The sequence below is a fragment of the Ranitomeya variabilis genome, chromosome 4 (genome assembly GCF_051348905.1).
Source record: "Ranitomeya variabilis isolate aRanVar5 chromosome 4, aRanVar5.hap1, whole genome shotgun sequence".
Classification (NCBI taxonomy): Eukaryota; Metazoa; Chordata; class Amphibia; order Anura; family Dendrobatidae; genus Ranitomeya; species Ranitomeya variabilis.
The window spans coordinates 386337507-386354034 of NC_135235.1; the positions used below are offsets into that span (position 1 = coordinate 386337507).

Sequence of the window (16528 nt, forward strand, 5' to 3'; positions counted from 1 at the left end):
CTTGCCGCAGCTGAATGATTTACATCTGTTAGCCAGCATAAGTACATGTGGGGGTTGCCTTGTTGCTAGGGAATCCCCACATGTACTTATGCTGGCTAACAGAAGTAAATCATTCAGCTGCGGCAAGAAAAACTAAATCTCCGAGAACTAAAAATACTCGGAGGACCCCCGAGCATGCTCGAGAAATCTCGAGTAACGAGTATATCCGCTCATCACTAATCCTAACTTATCCCGCACAAAACCACCAAGGTCATTCATCTGTCACTGAAAATATAGGTGTTTTGTACGTTACTGATAGAACTAAGACACTGGAAAAGCGACATGGCTCCAACCCCATCAAATAAAATACTGTGAAGTCTGTGCCTCCACATTCAAATGCCCCACTCCCTCCGAGCACCACTGTGCCAAATCACAGTAAGCGGCCACGTTCGGCATTTTTGTAGTGGGGAGAGCGCAATTAATTTACGAGGTGTGCGTCTTCAGAAGCCCAAGCTGGGCATAATGTATGGGGGTGCTACACTGTACGCGGGCACAATACTGGCAGTTTTGCAATTCTCCAGAAAAAAGGCATGGATGCTACAAAATAGTCACTGCAGCCCTAGATGAATTCATTGAGGTGCAATTTATACAATAGATCTATCCTTTTTGTTTTGTGTGATGATGAGAATTAATCCTGATTCTATTCATTTGGTACATATAATTAAGTACACTACATTAGATGTGATGCAACTTAAAGTACCTGGAATCTTGTGGCCCTGATGTTAGATGGGAATCTATCTTGTCTGCTGTCATTATAAATGGACAGGTTTTACATTTTTTCTGGTTGCACAGAAACATTCCTATTGTTGGAGGGGACAGGTCAGAAGTGTTCTTTACTTTCCAAGCCCTGCCATGTACCCAAACAGAAGTTTTGAAGCACATATGGGGAATCATCGCATTCACGAGAAATGATGTAACAAATTATTGGGTCCATTTTCTCCTATTATCCATTGACAAAAATAAAATTTGGGGCTAAAACATTTGAGCCGAAAAACAAAAACAATAGCACGCTCAGAGAAAAGTGGGTATCAAATTGTGGGGGTTCACTTTCTTATGCTATCCCTTGTGAAAGTTACAAAATCGGGGGTAAAGCAACATTTTAAAACTAAAAAAAATATATATATATATTTTTTTTTACTACACTTTGTGTAAATTCCCAGTTATCCACTAATGGATTAAACATTTCCTGACAGCAGTTTTGAACTGTTTTGTACATTTGAAAATCTTTAATATTACTGCTAAACTTATAACATGACTAACTGGTTTAAGGATATAAAAATTTTAAGGTTTGGAAATAGCAAATTTTTTCTAAAATTTTTGCCAAAATGCCAATATTTTCCGAAAATAAACGCAACATACATCGACCTAAATGTACCCCCAACAAAGTACAATGTGTCAAGAAAAAGTAGTCTCAGAATCACTGGAGTAAGATGAAGCGTTCCAGAGTTATTGCCACATGAAGGGACACTGGTCAGATTTTAAAATTTGGCCTGGTCACTAAGGGGGTTTACAAAACCCATTGTATTACCAAGTCAGCAAGAATCCAACCTACCAAATATAACAAAGCATTTTAAGTCATACTTTATATGATGGAAAGCAACCCTCCCCCAAATACTATAAAAACAATGCATGTACCAGAAAATGATACGGATCAAAATTACAGCACGTCAATGTCAACCCATCTCCACTCAATATGTTGCTAGGTCATTTTTTACTGCACATTGAATGCTGTGAAAAAAAAACCCTTTAAAAAAACGTGACGAAGTTTTATTTTGTTACCATTTTACCTCACATGGATTTTTATTTGTAAATACCTTTTCCGTTCATTTTATGGAAGAATGAATAGTGGCATTCAAAGTTACAACTCATCCCAGAAAATTAACCCTCAGTTAGGTAGACAGGAAAATGTTAAAAGTTATGTCTCTAGGAAAAAGGGGAGGCAAAACAAAATAATTGACTGCTGTGAACAAGGTTCATCTGCTAACATCTTGGTGCCAGACACCACAGTACACCTTCCGAGGTCTTGTGGAGTAAGTATAAGGACAAGTCAGAGTCTTACACAGTATCCGGTGAGTCGATTTATATTCTAGCTATGGATGTACATCTTGCTAATAGGCAAGCAGTAAGCCAATCATTTGGGTGGCTATACAAATCACAGCCTTTTCTGTTGCACTGCAGTCGAGATATGCGTTGCAAATTCAGCCATATATTTAGAAACATGGGTTGTCGCGCATACAGCACATTCTAACAATAACTATCTGGACGACAATGTATAAAATTTGGATGTGTTTAATAGCAAACTTAAAACACCTCTTCCTAAAAGAATAGGTAAAGAGTAGTGATGAATATACTCGTTACTCCAGATTTCTCGAGCACGCTCGGGTGTCCTCCGAGTATTTTTTTAGTGCTCGGAGATTTGGGTTTTTTTGCCGCAGCTGAATGATTTACAGCTATTAGCCAGCATAAGTACATGTGGGGATTCCCTAGCAACCAGGCAACCCCCACATGTACTCAGCCTGGCTAACAGCTGTAAATCAGGAAGTCTCAAGTAACGAGTATATTCGCTCATCCCTAGTAAAGAGTGATTCTAAAAGCGCTGGGCATGTCAAATCTCATCACCTGAGAGCAAACTTCGACATTCATTTTCCAGGACGCCTCGATATACAAGGAACCTGTGGTTGAGGCCAGGATTGCCATGGAGAAGGTAATAGGTCCCTAAAGCGCCACCAGGTGTAGTGCATCCGTAGTAGACACAAGATACCCGTGAGTGGAGAAGAGCCATTGAGCACATGACACAAGGCTCGTGGGTGACATACACCTCACACCCTGTACATAAATATGGGATTTCTGCATTTTCATCCTTTTCCATTGAATGTTTTCTCTTTTCCCTTTCATTTCCTAGAGTTTCCACCCCTTTTTTAGCTTCTTCAAGTGATTTAGCTTTGTAATTTTCTTCCATGCTAAAAAGTCCAGCAAATGCTCCTCCACCTTGTTGATGAGCAACCATGTCTATTGCAACCATACATGCATGAAGCAGGGGACTTCCATTGGCTCCTGTCTGATCAGTTCCTATTGCCAAAACTTTCCCGCTTTCTCGGTCAACCACAACTGCTCCCACACCCTTCTTGCCTTTAGCCTGATTCTGCTGTGCTGCTTCAAGGGCCCACTGCATGTTTTTCAGAACTCGTAGCTTTTCTTCCTGGGATAGAGCTTCACCATTACTGCCTACTTCCATGTTTGTGTTCTTGCGCTTTGCATGGTAGGTGGAGGGCCAAATGCTTCCCCAAACATGCTGCTCTTTCTGGTTCCTTGCTGCCCTTGATGGAACCGAAATTATGAATGGTACTCCTAAGCCATTTAGATCCATGCCTTGCAGAATGTCAGTAACCTTCAAACTAATTTTACAACCAACATCTTTCTGTTTGGTGAACTCACAGTTGTTTTTTAGCAGATTTACTTGGTCCTCAGGAGTGACAGGACGAAGCAAAATTTGTAGGCGAGACTGGAAGACACGTACCCTTTTCAAATGCCGCAAGGTATCAGATAGAGGGTATTGCAAGCACAGATCCAGACACAGTCGTGAGATTTGTTTTCGGTCATTGATTAGAGCAGCAAAGAATGAAGATAATGGTGGAATGAGGTGTCCTCCTGACTCATACTCCTTCAGCTTTTCTTCCTCCTCCAAGGGTAACACAGGTTTGAGAGACCAAGGAGAGAACTGGTCATTCGCAGATGGAACCATTGTAACAGCTAAGAAAAGGAAGGGGAAAAAATGTAAATAACAAAACTCATGATTCAGTTCTACTCAAAATTACATATGGAATGTTTGACTATTTTTGCATCAAAATTGAAGAAGTGTCAAATTTTGGCATATTATTGAAAAAAAAAATCATATACAGGGAACCTGTCAGGTAACTTATGCAGCCAGAACCACCAGCAAAATGAATAATCAGCAAGGTAATAAGGAGACTTGTCAGCAAGGCGGGTGCTCACCAGCTTCTCTCTGCTTTAGGCCAAATTCAGGCGCCCTTAAAACACAGACCATGATATACAAACTAGCACTGTCTCCCACCCGAACTCAACAACCTCATCTATAGTCAACGATGTCTGAACTTGGCCTTGATGAGCTAATTCGACAGGTCTTCATTTTTACATACATAGGGAGACCCCATCAATAAGAACTTTTATTGGACATGAAGTCTGGAATCTTTAAAGCCTTTCAATGCTAAGATTAAGAGGAATCTGTCAGCAGGTTTTTTTGCCATTTTATCTAAGGAGCATGATGCAGACTCAGGGAGCCTGATTCCAGGAACATGTCACTTGCTCAATAGCTTGACGTAGTTTCAAAACAATCAGTGTTTTATCAGTAGGAAATGACTGCCTTACTAGGACTCACGTGCACGCCGGTCCAGCTAAGCAGCGTGCCCCTGCCTCCACTGCTGACCGTCAGCGTGCTGACAATATACAGTGCACAAGAAAGCTGTCGATACCCACATCCGTTGAGGATACACAGCTCAGCATTTGAGCACCGCAGTAGAGAAAACAGGGATTCTATCAAAATTGCACCAAGCAGCCCAGTATGTGATACATGGCTTGAATCAGGCTCTCTGCCCATACCTCATGCTACTCTTAGATTACATGGCAAATACTGCTGACAGATTCACTTTAAGTCAGTGACGACATCAGAGCTTTAAGGGTAATTGCACATGTTGTGACTAACTGGAGGCACCCATATCTCCATCCATCCTTATGCCAAGCAGAAGAACAATTTGGCTTCAAAAATCTCAGAGCCAATGGGTATCACAGTGGGCAGGGTGTCAGACAAATACAGTCACATGTGCCATCACCCTAAATACCATCGAAACTGACCAGCTTAACATTGGTAAGGATAGCAGCAGTGTTTTCCACAGGTGGTCTCCATCTGATAGATAAATTACTAGATCCAAAGTTGCATTTTTAACTCAACTGTTATAGTGTTGAGCGATACCGTCCGATACTTGAAAGTATCGGTATCGGATAGTATCGGCCGATACCCGAAAAATATCGGATATCGCCGATATCGATACCCGATACCAATACAAGTCAATGGGACACCAAGTATCGGAAGGTATCCCTGATGGTTCCCAGGGTCTGAAGGAGAGGAAACTCTCCTTCAGGCCCTGGGATCCATATTACTGTGTAAAATAAAATAAAAAATATTGATATACTCACCTCTCCGGAGGCCCCTGGACATCACCGCTGGTAACCGGCAGCCTTCTTTGCTTAAAATGAGCGCGTTTAGGGCCTTCCATGACGTCACGGCTTCTGATTGGTTGCGTGCCACTCATGTGACCGCCACGCGACCAATCACAAGCCGTGACGTCATTCTCAGGTCCTAAATTCCGAATTCTAGGAATTTAGGACCTGAGAATTACGTCACGGCTTGTTATTGGTCGCGTGGCGGTCACATGAGCGGCACGCGACCAATCAGAAGCCGTGACGTCATGGAAGGTGCTGAACGCGCTCATTTTAAGCAAAGCAGGCTGCCGGTTACCAGCGGTGATGTCCAGGGGCCTCCGGAGAGGTGAGTATATCAATATTTTTTATTTTAATTCTTTATTTTTTACATGGATATGGATCCCAGGGCCTGAAGGAGAGTTTCCTCTCCTTCAGACCCTGGGAACCATACACTGGGAGCTTCCGATTCTGATTCCCGATACCACAAAAGTATCGGATCTCGGTATCGGAATTCCGATACTTGCGGTATCGGAATGCTCAACACTAAAACATAAATGGGACTGCGGTGCGGGTTTCAAAACCGCAGCAAGTCAATTTCATCAAAGAGCAGCATGATGCTTGATGTTGAGGCAGAGGTTCTGATTCCTGTGATGTAACACTTATTGGACTGCTTGCTGCAGTTTTGCTAAAATCACCCTTTTATCTGCTTCTGCAACTATTAGCGAAATTAGGTTACTTGGGTTTATGACACTGTGGTTTTTGTCAAATTTTGGAGTCATGTTTTAAATTAAGCTGCTTGGTTTTCGACACTTCCTTGTATCTGTTTTGGTCAAAGTTTTATTGATTCAGGCATGTGATGATGGTATGTGATTTTAGTGCGTTTTGAGGGAAAGGCGCGTAAGCTTTTTTCTACCTGTAGAATTTCCGCATTTAATGTAATTCTATGAGTAAAGGCCACATAAAACTTATGACTTCACAAATTTCCAAAGCGCACTGCAGGTTATTTTACGCTGAGTAAAATAAAAGCAGTATGGGAATGAGAATGCAAATATGCCATCAAAAATGCAATGTGGGAGCTCAACCGTACCAGTCCTCTAGTTAATCTCCTGCTGCTCACAGATTTTACACAACTGCAGCAAACAGCCCAGTAAGTGACTCATAGCTGGAATCAGAGTTTCTGCCCCTATATCATGCTGCTTACAGATTAAGTGGCTATAAACTGATGATAAATTAAATTTAAAATTAAAAAGAAAAAAAATCTATGCAAGCTTGGTATTCATACAATAGTACTAAGCCTGGAGCATCAGGTTTCCAGGTAATTTTTACGGTATACTATGATATATCCCCGCCGCTGCATTGCATTTTTTCCACTATATCATCCCACTTAGAATTTTTTTTTCATCATTTTGCGTCCTGCAAAAAAAAAAAAAAACTCTCAAATGGCTATGTCTACAGAAAAAAATAAATTATGCCTCTTGGAAGAAGCAAAAATTGAAAGTGCAAATAAGAGGCGTCGTGATTGAGAGATCTTAATCTACTGTGCCAGCACTGCGCATAACATGGCACCATCCAAAAGACCAAGCCTATCACGGCATGTTCCCACGGTCAGTAAATGCTGCGGGTTGGACGCTGCGTACATCCGCAGTGTCCAGATGTTACAGCGTAGTGGATGGGATTTCAAGAAATCCCATCTCCACTATGCGTGCAATGACACCCACGGCTTCCCTGCGGAGACGGACATTTTGCACGTCTTTCCAGACCGCAGCATGTCTACACTCACCGGCCACTTTATTAGGTACACCATGCTAGTAACGGGTTGGACCCCCTTTTGCCTTCAGAACTGCCTCAATTCTTCGTGGCATAGATTCAACAAGGTGCTGGAAGCATTCCTCAGAGATTTTGGTCCATATTGACATGATGGCATCACACAGTTGCCGCAGATTTGTCGGCTGCACATCCCAAAGATGCTCCATACAAGGCAGGATGGATCCATGCTTTCATATTGTTTACGCCAAATTCTGACCCTACCATCCGAATGTCGCAGCAGAAATCGAGACTCATCAGACCAAGCAACGTTTTTCCAATCTTCTACTGTCCAATTTCGATGAGCTTGTACAAATTGTAGCCTCAGTTTCCTGTTCTTAGCTGAAAGGAGTGGTACCCGGTGTGGTCTTCTGCTGCTGTAGCCCATCTGCCTCAAAGTTCGACGCACTGTGCGTTCAGAGATGCTCTTAGGCCTACCTTGGTTGTAACGGGTGGCGATTTGAGTCACTGTTGCCTTTCTATCAGCTCGAACCAGTCTGCCCATTCTCCTCTGACCTCTGGCATCAACAAGGCATTTCCGCCCACAGAACTGCCGCTCACTGGATTTTTTTTCTTTTTCGGACCATTCTCTGTAAACCCTAGAGATGGTTGTCCGTGAAAATCCCAGTAGATCAGCAGTTTCTGAAATACTCAGACCAGCCCTTCTGGCACCAACAACCATGCCACGTTCAAAGGCACTCAAATCACCTTTCTTCCCCATACTGATGCTCGGTTTGAACTGCAGGAGATTGTCTTGACCATGTCTACATGCCTAAATGCACTGAGTTGCCGCCATGTGATTGGCTGATTAGAAATTAAGTGTTAACAAGAAGTTGGACAGGTGTACCTAATAAAGTGGCCAGTGAGTGTATATTGCAGAGAAACTCAGTCTCCGCAAGATAAATTTCCCGTCCAATGTATAGGACATGGTGATTATGCACGGTTCAATGAACACATGCGGAATCACCGCGCGTACAAAAGCTACTATCATTTTTGTGACGGCTTTTATACTGACTGTTTCCATTTGTTTTTTTAAAACATGAAGAATTCGTTTGCAGTTTCTGAAGCAAAAACATTGGCAATACGGTTAAAAAGTCATCTGAGCATCTTTTACTTTTGAACAGGATTATAGCGGTCAGCGCAGGACACCCCAGAGAGTGAACGGCCCACTCACTGCTTTTAATCACTGGCACCTTTGGAAACCTAACACACACATAGCCCGAACGTGTTCCCGCAGCGCCAGGCACAAAACCCGAACGTATTCCCGCAGCGCCACGCACACCGCAGTACGTGTTACCGCAGCGCCACGCACACCGCAGTACGTGTTACCGCAGCGCCACGCACACCGCAGTACGTGTTACCGCAGCGCCACGCACACCGCAGTACGTGTTACCGCAGCGCCACGCACACCGCAGTACGTGTTACCGCAGCGCCACGCACACCGCAGTACGTGTTACCGCAGCGCCACGCACACCGCAGTACGTGTTACCGCAGCGCCACGCACACCGCCGTACGTGTTACCGCAGCGCCACGCACACCGCAGTACGTGTTACCGCAGCGCCACGCACACCGCAGTACGTGTTACCGCAGCGCCACGCACACCGCAGTACATGTTCCCGCAGCGCCACGCACACCGCCGTACGTGTTACCGCAGCGCCACGCACACCGCAGTACGTGTTACCGCAGCGCCACGCACACCGCAGTACGTGTTACCGCAGCGCCACGCACACCGCAGTACGTGTTACCGCAGCGCCACGCACACCGCCGTACGTGTTACCGCAGCGCCACGCACACCGCAGTACGTGTTACCGCAGCGCCACGCACACCGCAGTACGTGTTACCGCAGCGCCACGCACACCGCCGTACATGTTCCCGCAGCGCCACGCACACCGTCGTACATGTTCTCGCAGCGCCACGCACACCGCCGTACATGTTCCCGCAGCGCCACGCACACCGCCGTACATGTTCCCGCAGCGCCACGCACACCGCCGTACATGTTCCCGCAGCGCCACGCACACCGCCGTACACGTGAGGGCTTACTGATCGCTTTTCACCTGAGTGTGGAGTGAACCCCTGATAAAGATGATACGTGCACATACCCTTAGAAGGCTCTAGCCCATCATCTCTGGCACAGGCTGCTGCTTCAGCAACCTTGTGTTCTTGGTTGGCATCAGGTTGGCCATCCTGCCCTACACGTCCCGATGTGTGCCGCCCTGGATCTAAGGCTTCTAGTGGAGTCCTGCGGACAGTAGGCAGCTGGCTCCGGCGGTCCACTGTCTCCATGCTATGGCTCCCTAGCAGCCAGTGGAGCGGTTGTAGTTTTGCAGCAGTTGCGCTGCCGTAAGTGGGGGATACCACTGATTATGAAGAGAGCTCCGAGTTTCAACGTCATCACACTGCAAAACGGCAGTGCATATTGCGCATGCGCTCCTAATCATTAACCCCACCGAGAGCCACTCACAAGTCGCTAGCGCTCCTAGTCACGACGTCCACAGAATGCCACTCACACGCCGCTGGCTGCTCAGACCGTTCATACCCAGCCACAGTCAGAAAACGCTGACCCGGTGCGCTTGTATTTTTTTCTGCCTCGTCCTACCACGCAGGACATAAAGTTGCCGCTGGTGTCACGTGACTTTCTCCCGAGAGCCATCTTTGGTGAGGGCAGTGGTAGAAGGCGGAGAGCGGTGCGCATCAGAGGTGTGGGTTGGCTCAGCGCTGTGGTCAGCAGCTGCAATGGCCTGTTGTCATGGGTTACAGGCAGAAACATTCCTGCAGAACACTGGCTAACCGCATTGTATAGCTACCGGCGGTTGCGATAGGGTATGTGCACACGGTCAGAAAACGCTGCGGGTTCGTCGCTGCGCACATTCACAACGTCCAACCCGCAGCGCCCAGATGTTACAGCATAATGGAGGGGATTTCAAGAAATCCCATCTCCACTATGGGTTAAAAGACGCCTGCTGCTCCCTGCGTAAACGGACATGTGGCGCGTCTTTCCAGACCTCAGCTTGTCTATTAACGATTCGGAGATGCTCAGTCATAAATTTCGCCCCGCAAAAAACAAGACCTCACATGACTCTGTGGACCAAAATATGGAAAAATTATAGCTCTCAAAATGTGGAGACACAAAAACTATTTTTTGCAATAAAAAGCGTCTTTTAGTGTGTGACGGCTGCCAATCATAAAAATCTGCTAAAAAAAACCGTTATAAAAGTAAATCAAACCTCCCTTCATCACCCCCTTAGTTAGGGAAAAATAATCAAATTTAAAAAATGTATTTATTTCCATTTTCCCATTAAGTTTAGGGTTGGGGCTAACGTTAGGGTTAGGGTTGGGGCTAAAGTTAGGGTTAGGGCTACAGTTAGGGTTGGGGCTACAGTTAGGGTTGGGGCTAAAGTTAGGGTTGGGGCTAAAGTTAGGGTTGGGGCTACAGTTAGGGTTGGTGCTACAGTTAGGGTTAGGGTTGGGGCTAAAGTTAGGGTTGGGGCTAAAGTTAGGGTTAGGGTTTGGATTACATTTACGGTTGGGATTAGGTTTAGGGGTGTGTCAGGGTTAGGGGTGTGGTTAGGGTTATGGTTGGGTTTAGGGTTATGGGTGTGTTGGAGTTAGGGGTGTGTTGGGGTTAGGGGTGTGGTTGGGATTACGGTTAGGGGCATGTTCGGGTTAGGGGTGTGGTTAGGGTTATGGTTAGGGTTGGGATTAGGGTTAGGGGAGTGTTTGGGTTAGGGTTTCAGTTGAATTGGGGGTTTCCACTGTTTAGGCACATCAGGGGCTCTCCAAACGCGACATGGCGTCCGATCTCAATTCCAGCCAATTCTGCGTTGAAAAAGTAAAACAGTGCTCCTCCATTCCGAGCTCTCCCATGCACCAAAACAGGGTTTACCCCAACATATGGAGTATCGGCGTACTCAGGACAAATTTCACAACAACATTTGGGGTCCAATTTCTCTGGTTACCCTTGGGAAAATAAAAATTTGAGGGGCTAAAAATCATTTTTGTAGGAAAAAAAATGATTTTTTATTTTCACGGCTCTGCGTTATAAACTGTAGTGAAACACTTGGGGGTTCAAAGTTCTCACAACACATCTAGATAAGTTCCTTGGGGGGTCTAGTTTCCAATATTCGGTCACTTGTGGGGGGTTTCTACTGTTTAGGTACATCAGGGACTCTGCAAACGCAATGTTACGCCTACAGACCATTCCATCTAAGTCTGCATTCCAATCGGCGCTCCTTCCTTTCCGAGCTCTGCCATGCACCCAAACGGTGGTTCCCCCCACATATGGGGCATCAGCGTACTCAGGACAAATTGGACAACAACTTTTTGGGTCCAATTTCTCCTGTTACCCTTGAGAAAATGCAAAGCAAGGGGGCTAAAAAATAATTTTTGTGGAAAAAAAAAATTATTTTCACGGCTCTGCGTTATAAACTGTAGTGAAACACTTGGGGGTTCAAAGTTTTCACAACACATCTAGATAAGTTCCTTAGGGTGTCTACTTTTCAAAATGGTGTCACTTGAGGGGGTTTCAATGTTTAGGCACATCAGGGGCTCTCCAAATGTGACATGGTGTCCTATCTCAATTCCAGTCAATTTTGCATTGAAAAGTCAAACGGCGCTCCTTCCCTTCCGAGCTCTGCCATGCACCCAAACAGTGGTTCACCCTCACGTATGGGGTATTAGTGTACTCAGGACAAATTTCACAACAACGTTTGGGGTCCAATTTCCTCTGTTACCCTTGGGAAAATAAAAAATTGGGGGCGAAAAGATCATTTTTGTGAAAAAATATGATTTTTTATTTTTACGGCTCTACATTATAAACTTCTGTGAAGCACTTGGTGGGTCAAAGTGCTCACCACACATCTAGATAAGTTCCTTAAGGGGTCTACTTTCCAAAATGGTGTCACTTGTATGGGGTTTCAATGTTTAGGCACATCAGGGGCTCTCCAAACGCAACATGACGTCTCATCTCAATTCCAGTCAATTTTTCATTGAACAGTCAAACAGCGCTCTTTCCCTTCCGAGCTCTGCCATGCGCCCAAACAGTGGCTCCCCCCCACATGTGGGGTATCGGCGTACTCAGGACAAATTGGACAACAACTTTTGGGGTTCAATTTCTCCTGTTACCCTTGGTAAAATAAAACAAATTGAAGCTGAATAAATTTTGTGAAAAAAAGTTAAATGTACATTTTTTGTTAAACATTCCAAAAATCCCTGTGAAATACCTGAAGGGTTAATAAACTTCTTGAATGTGGTTTTGAGCACCTTGAGGGGTGCAGTTTTTAGAATGGTGTCACACTTGGGTATTTTCTATCATATACACCCCTCAAAGTGACTTCAAATGTGATGTAGTCCCTAAAATAAAATAGTGTTGTAGAAATGAGAAATTGCTGGTCAACTTTTAACCCTTATAACTCCCTAACTAAAAAAAAATGTTGGTTCCAAAATTGTGCTGATGTAAAGTAGACATGTGGGAAATGTTACTTATTAAGTATTTTGTGTGACATATCTCTGTGATTTAATGGCATAAAAATTCAAAGTTGGAAAATTGCAACATTTTGAAAATTTTCGCCAAATTTCCATTTTTTTCACAAATAAACGCAGGTAATATCAAAGAAATTTTACCACTATCATGAAGTACAATATGTCACGAGAAAACAATGTCAGAATCATCAGGATCCGTTAAAGCGTTCCATAGTTATAACCTCATAACCGGACAGTGGTCAGAATTGTAAAAATTGGCCTGGTCATTGCAAACCACCCTTGGAGGTAAAGGGGTTAAAATGATGGGATGCTTAATGTAAGCTTTTTTTCTCCTTCGCCTCATTGGGGGACACAGACCATGGGTGTTATGCTGCTTGCCACTAGGAGGACACTAAGTGATACAAAGAAAGTTAGCTCCTCCCCTGCAGTATACACCCTCCTGCTGGCTCTCAGCTAATCAGTTCTTGCTTAGTGTCTGTAGGAGGCACTTGGGTCTGTTTTCAGACCCCAACATTTTTTTTTTTTTTTCTGTAAATTTTTTTTTTTAATTAACGGAGTGAAGGGGGCAACAGATTCCTTTCTAGGGTCCGCTCTCCCCCGAACCATCAACAGGCAAGCACGGCGAGTATACCTCCCTGTACCTTTCCTGCGACGACTGGGACACGCCTAATCTACGCTAGGGCGACGGTTCCTATACGGTCCCGATCTCCCCCCGTAAGATGGCGAGCACATAGAGTATACCTCTTATGTGCATCTCCCGGGTTCCTCCGCAATTAAGCCCTCACCTGTTGGCGTCATGTAGTCCCCACAGTAGCCATAAGCCCCCTGCGGCAGGCACAGCTGTAAGTCCCCTGAGGCAGGCACATATGAAGATGGACAGAGGCTCTCCATTCCCCGGCCAAGGGAGGATCGATTGAGCTTATTCCCTCGCAATAGAGGCTGCATCTCTGCTCGGTGGTAGTGAGTAGTTTCCTTCCTCACGCTGCCTGCATGGAAGGTGCGGTCCTGGTCCCTGGGGAGAGGTGCCGCTGGCCGGTACGCCAGCGGCAATCATTCGGCGCTACGTCGCGGCCCGCCGACGCGCTCCACCGGCAGGCTCCATAAATGTAGTCCCCGGCTTTTTCAGCCAGACTAGGCCGCAGTTGAAATCCCCGCCAACCGCCGGAGCCCCACCCAGCTCACTTCAGGGGCGACGGTGCCTTCATGGTCCCGATCTCCCCACACCAGCAGCAGGCGACCACATGGAGTGTCTCCTCCATGTATCCTCTCCTGGAGCCAGGCCTAATGCCGGACAACTGGCCCTGTCCACCCGGACTGAACTCCGTGGATGTACAGAGGCCCCTCTCTATGGCGTCCGAGCAGCCCTCACTGTCCCACCACTGTGAAAGCGGATGGCACAAGGAGGCGGACAGTTCCTCTCCACCTCCCTAACAAAAGGGATGATGGATTGAGGTTTATCCCTCTATCCCTGCACCGTCCACACTGCAATACCCGACATCCGCGGCGGCTCCATGCCGGGACGAGCACCGATGGTGAGTGGATCCTGCCAGCGATGGGCTTCTGCAGCGGGATATTCACAGGCAGTCTCAGGCTTCCCTGTGGCCCACCTCCCTGAGGTAACGCTCCAGCCGGCTACAAAATTTAGCCCCCGGCTTCGGCCGATGTGTAGGCCGCACCCCGGAAGCGAACTGTGGCGCCCTAAGGCGGCTTTGTCCGTTTTCCTGGCCCTTTCGCCTGGCACGGAAGCGCTCAATTTTCTCGGCCACTGCAACGCCCCTCACTTCTACGCTGGTGCCGGCTGCAGAAATTTAGGCCCCGGCTTGGGCCTATTCATGGAAGTCTCGAGGCTTCGCCCACATCGTGCCTGTGGCTCCGCCCCCCGAATTGGCGCTTCTCGCTCTGCGAGTTTTTATCTAAAGGCGCATGACCAGTATTCCCTGGTCTTAAAGGCACATGAACAGTATTCCTGGTCTTAGAGTCACATGACCAGTATTCCCTGGTCTTAAAGGCACACGACCAGTATTCCCTGGTCTTAAAGGCACATGACCAATCCGAAGCCGGTCATAAATGAGGAGCCCTCCGCCGCTGATCCCAGTTTATCCCAGTGTAACTAGTTCCCTCAGTGGACTTCGTCACTGCCACAACCCGTTTTTCTGACCAAGAAATTGAATCCCTCCGTGATCCCTCCATGGCTCGGAGTGCTCACAGCACCGATATACATGGTCCCTCTCCTACATGGGATCCGTCAGCTAGCAGGGGCCGCGAGTATTCTAGAAACGTACAGGCATCTACAAAACGGAAGTTTTCATTTCATGATCTGTCTCCAAGGATTTGCTGACAACAAGACTCTGAACACGGATCGGATATTGCCTTGGACCTGGACTTGCCAGAGCTTCAGTAAAGGATGACTCGCCTATTTATATCATCATCCAATCTCTGTACATTGAAGAGGATTCCGGTCCTGCTCTAGACTACACAGTGTCCCTCATAAGGAGACTAAACTCCCTCGTAGAGCATTTGCCATCCAGTCCGGATATGCGATTCACTGGACAGAAGCCTCTACGTGGGACGCCATGCCTGGTCTGATTTTTAAGGGCGACGGGCCCTTTAAAGGGCACCGATCTCCCCACACCATAAACAGACGGGCACACGGAGTGTCGCCTCCAGGTATCCTCTTCTGCATCCAGGCCTAATGCCAGACAACCTGTCCTGTCCACCCGGAGACCTGAACTCTGTGGATGTACAGAGGCACCCTTTTCGGGCATCGGAGCACCCCCTCTGCATCACCAGTATTTAACAAAAGATGCAATAAGGCGGATGATCCCTCTCCACTTCCCTGTTAAGAGGATGGTGGATCGAGGGTTCCTAATTTTTAACTCTGCAATGACCTGCTGGATGCAGCCGCCCATTCTGCCACTTGGCAGATTAACCGGGTACAATCTCCTGTGGTTTACCTACCAGTATCACTGCCCGATGTGTCATCAATTAAAAATGCCACGGTCTGTCAAGTAGAAAATCTGGTTTGTTCCGTTTTGCGGCTTCGGGTCCAGCCCTCTACCCTCCCTAGCCGCCGCATGGATTGCTAGAGCAACGGTCTCCTGGCTGGAGACCTTAACTACATTAATTCACACCAGTAACCCTTTCCTGAAGACAGTACAGCTGGTCAATCAAATCTTTTGAGCGGGAGACTAACAAAGGATCGTACGTTCCTACAGCCCCAACCAGCAGTGAAAGGGTTGTCCAGGACAGTCTAGATCTAAGGGATCTTGGTTCCAAAAAGGGTAACGAGAAGTAGGACCGATCCCGGACCTCAAACTTCTAACAACCTTTCACAAGGTTCTTCTTCGAATGGAGTTCCTCCGCTCAGCCATTACTTCAACAGAAAAAGGTGCAGTTTCTGGCATCCATCGACATTCGGGATGCTTACCCTCTTCAAAAATTCCTTCGCTTTTCCATTCGTGAACAGCATTTAAGTCACGACCTTGTCCTTCGGCCTTGCTACCGCACCCAGAGTGTTCGCAAGGGTCATAGCGGCTGTCATGTTCCTCTTGCACCCTAGAGGCGTGGTCGTCCCACCCTGTTTGGCCGACTGTCTACCTGCCCTTCCAGGACTACGCTAAGTCGTCTATATCACTTGCGATACCCTCTCACCTGGGCTGGTGGCTAGACTTAGACAACTTCTCATTTCCAGCCCAGCAGATATCCTTTTTGAGGATGATCCGGTACTCTTCCAGAAGGGTGGTAATTCTCCCTCCAGACAAGGTCATGGTCCTTCAACAGGGAGCTCGCGCACTTGATCACTCATCCCCTCATTTCATTCGATTTGCTGGGAGGGTTCTGAGGAAAAATGGAGACGACAATGGAAGCAATTTCCTTCGTTCCACTTATTTTCAGCAAGTCAAACAGACTTTCAGATGATAGTCTCTGAGCTCCTTCTTCATCCATGGCTTTTCTCCCGGTTCAGTGGTTACTAGTAACTACCAATGCCAGT

At 46.6% G+C, this 16528-nt stretch overlaps 1 protein-coding gene across 1 annotated transcript in view; it reads right to left on the reverse strand.

The window, feature by feature from the left end:
- Positions 1-123: 123 nt before the first annotated feature.
- ADAT3 (adenosine deaminase tRNA specific 3) overlaps positions 124-16528 on the reverse strand; it is a 227467-nt gene continuing 211062 nt past the window's right edge. The window contains exon 7 of the mRNA XM_077250852.1: positions 124-3789. Coding sequence (XP_077106967.1) covers positions 2645-3789 — 1145 coding nt within the window. The 3' untranslated portion in view covers positions 124-2644. The remainder of the gene's footprint in view (positions 3790-16528) is intronic.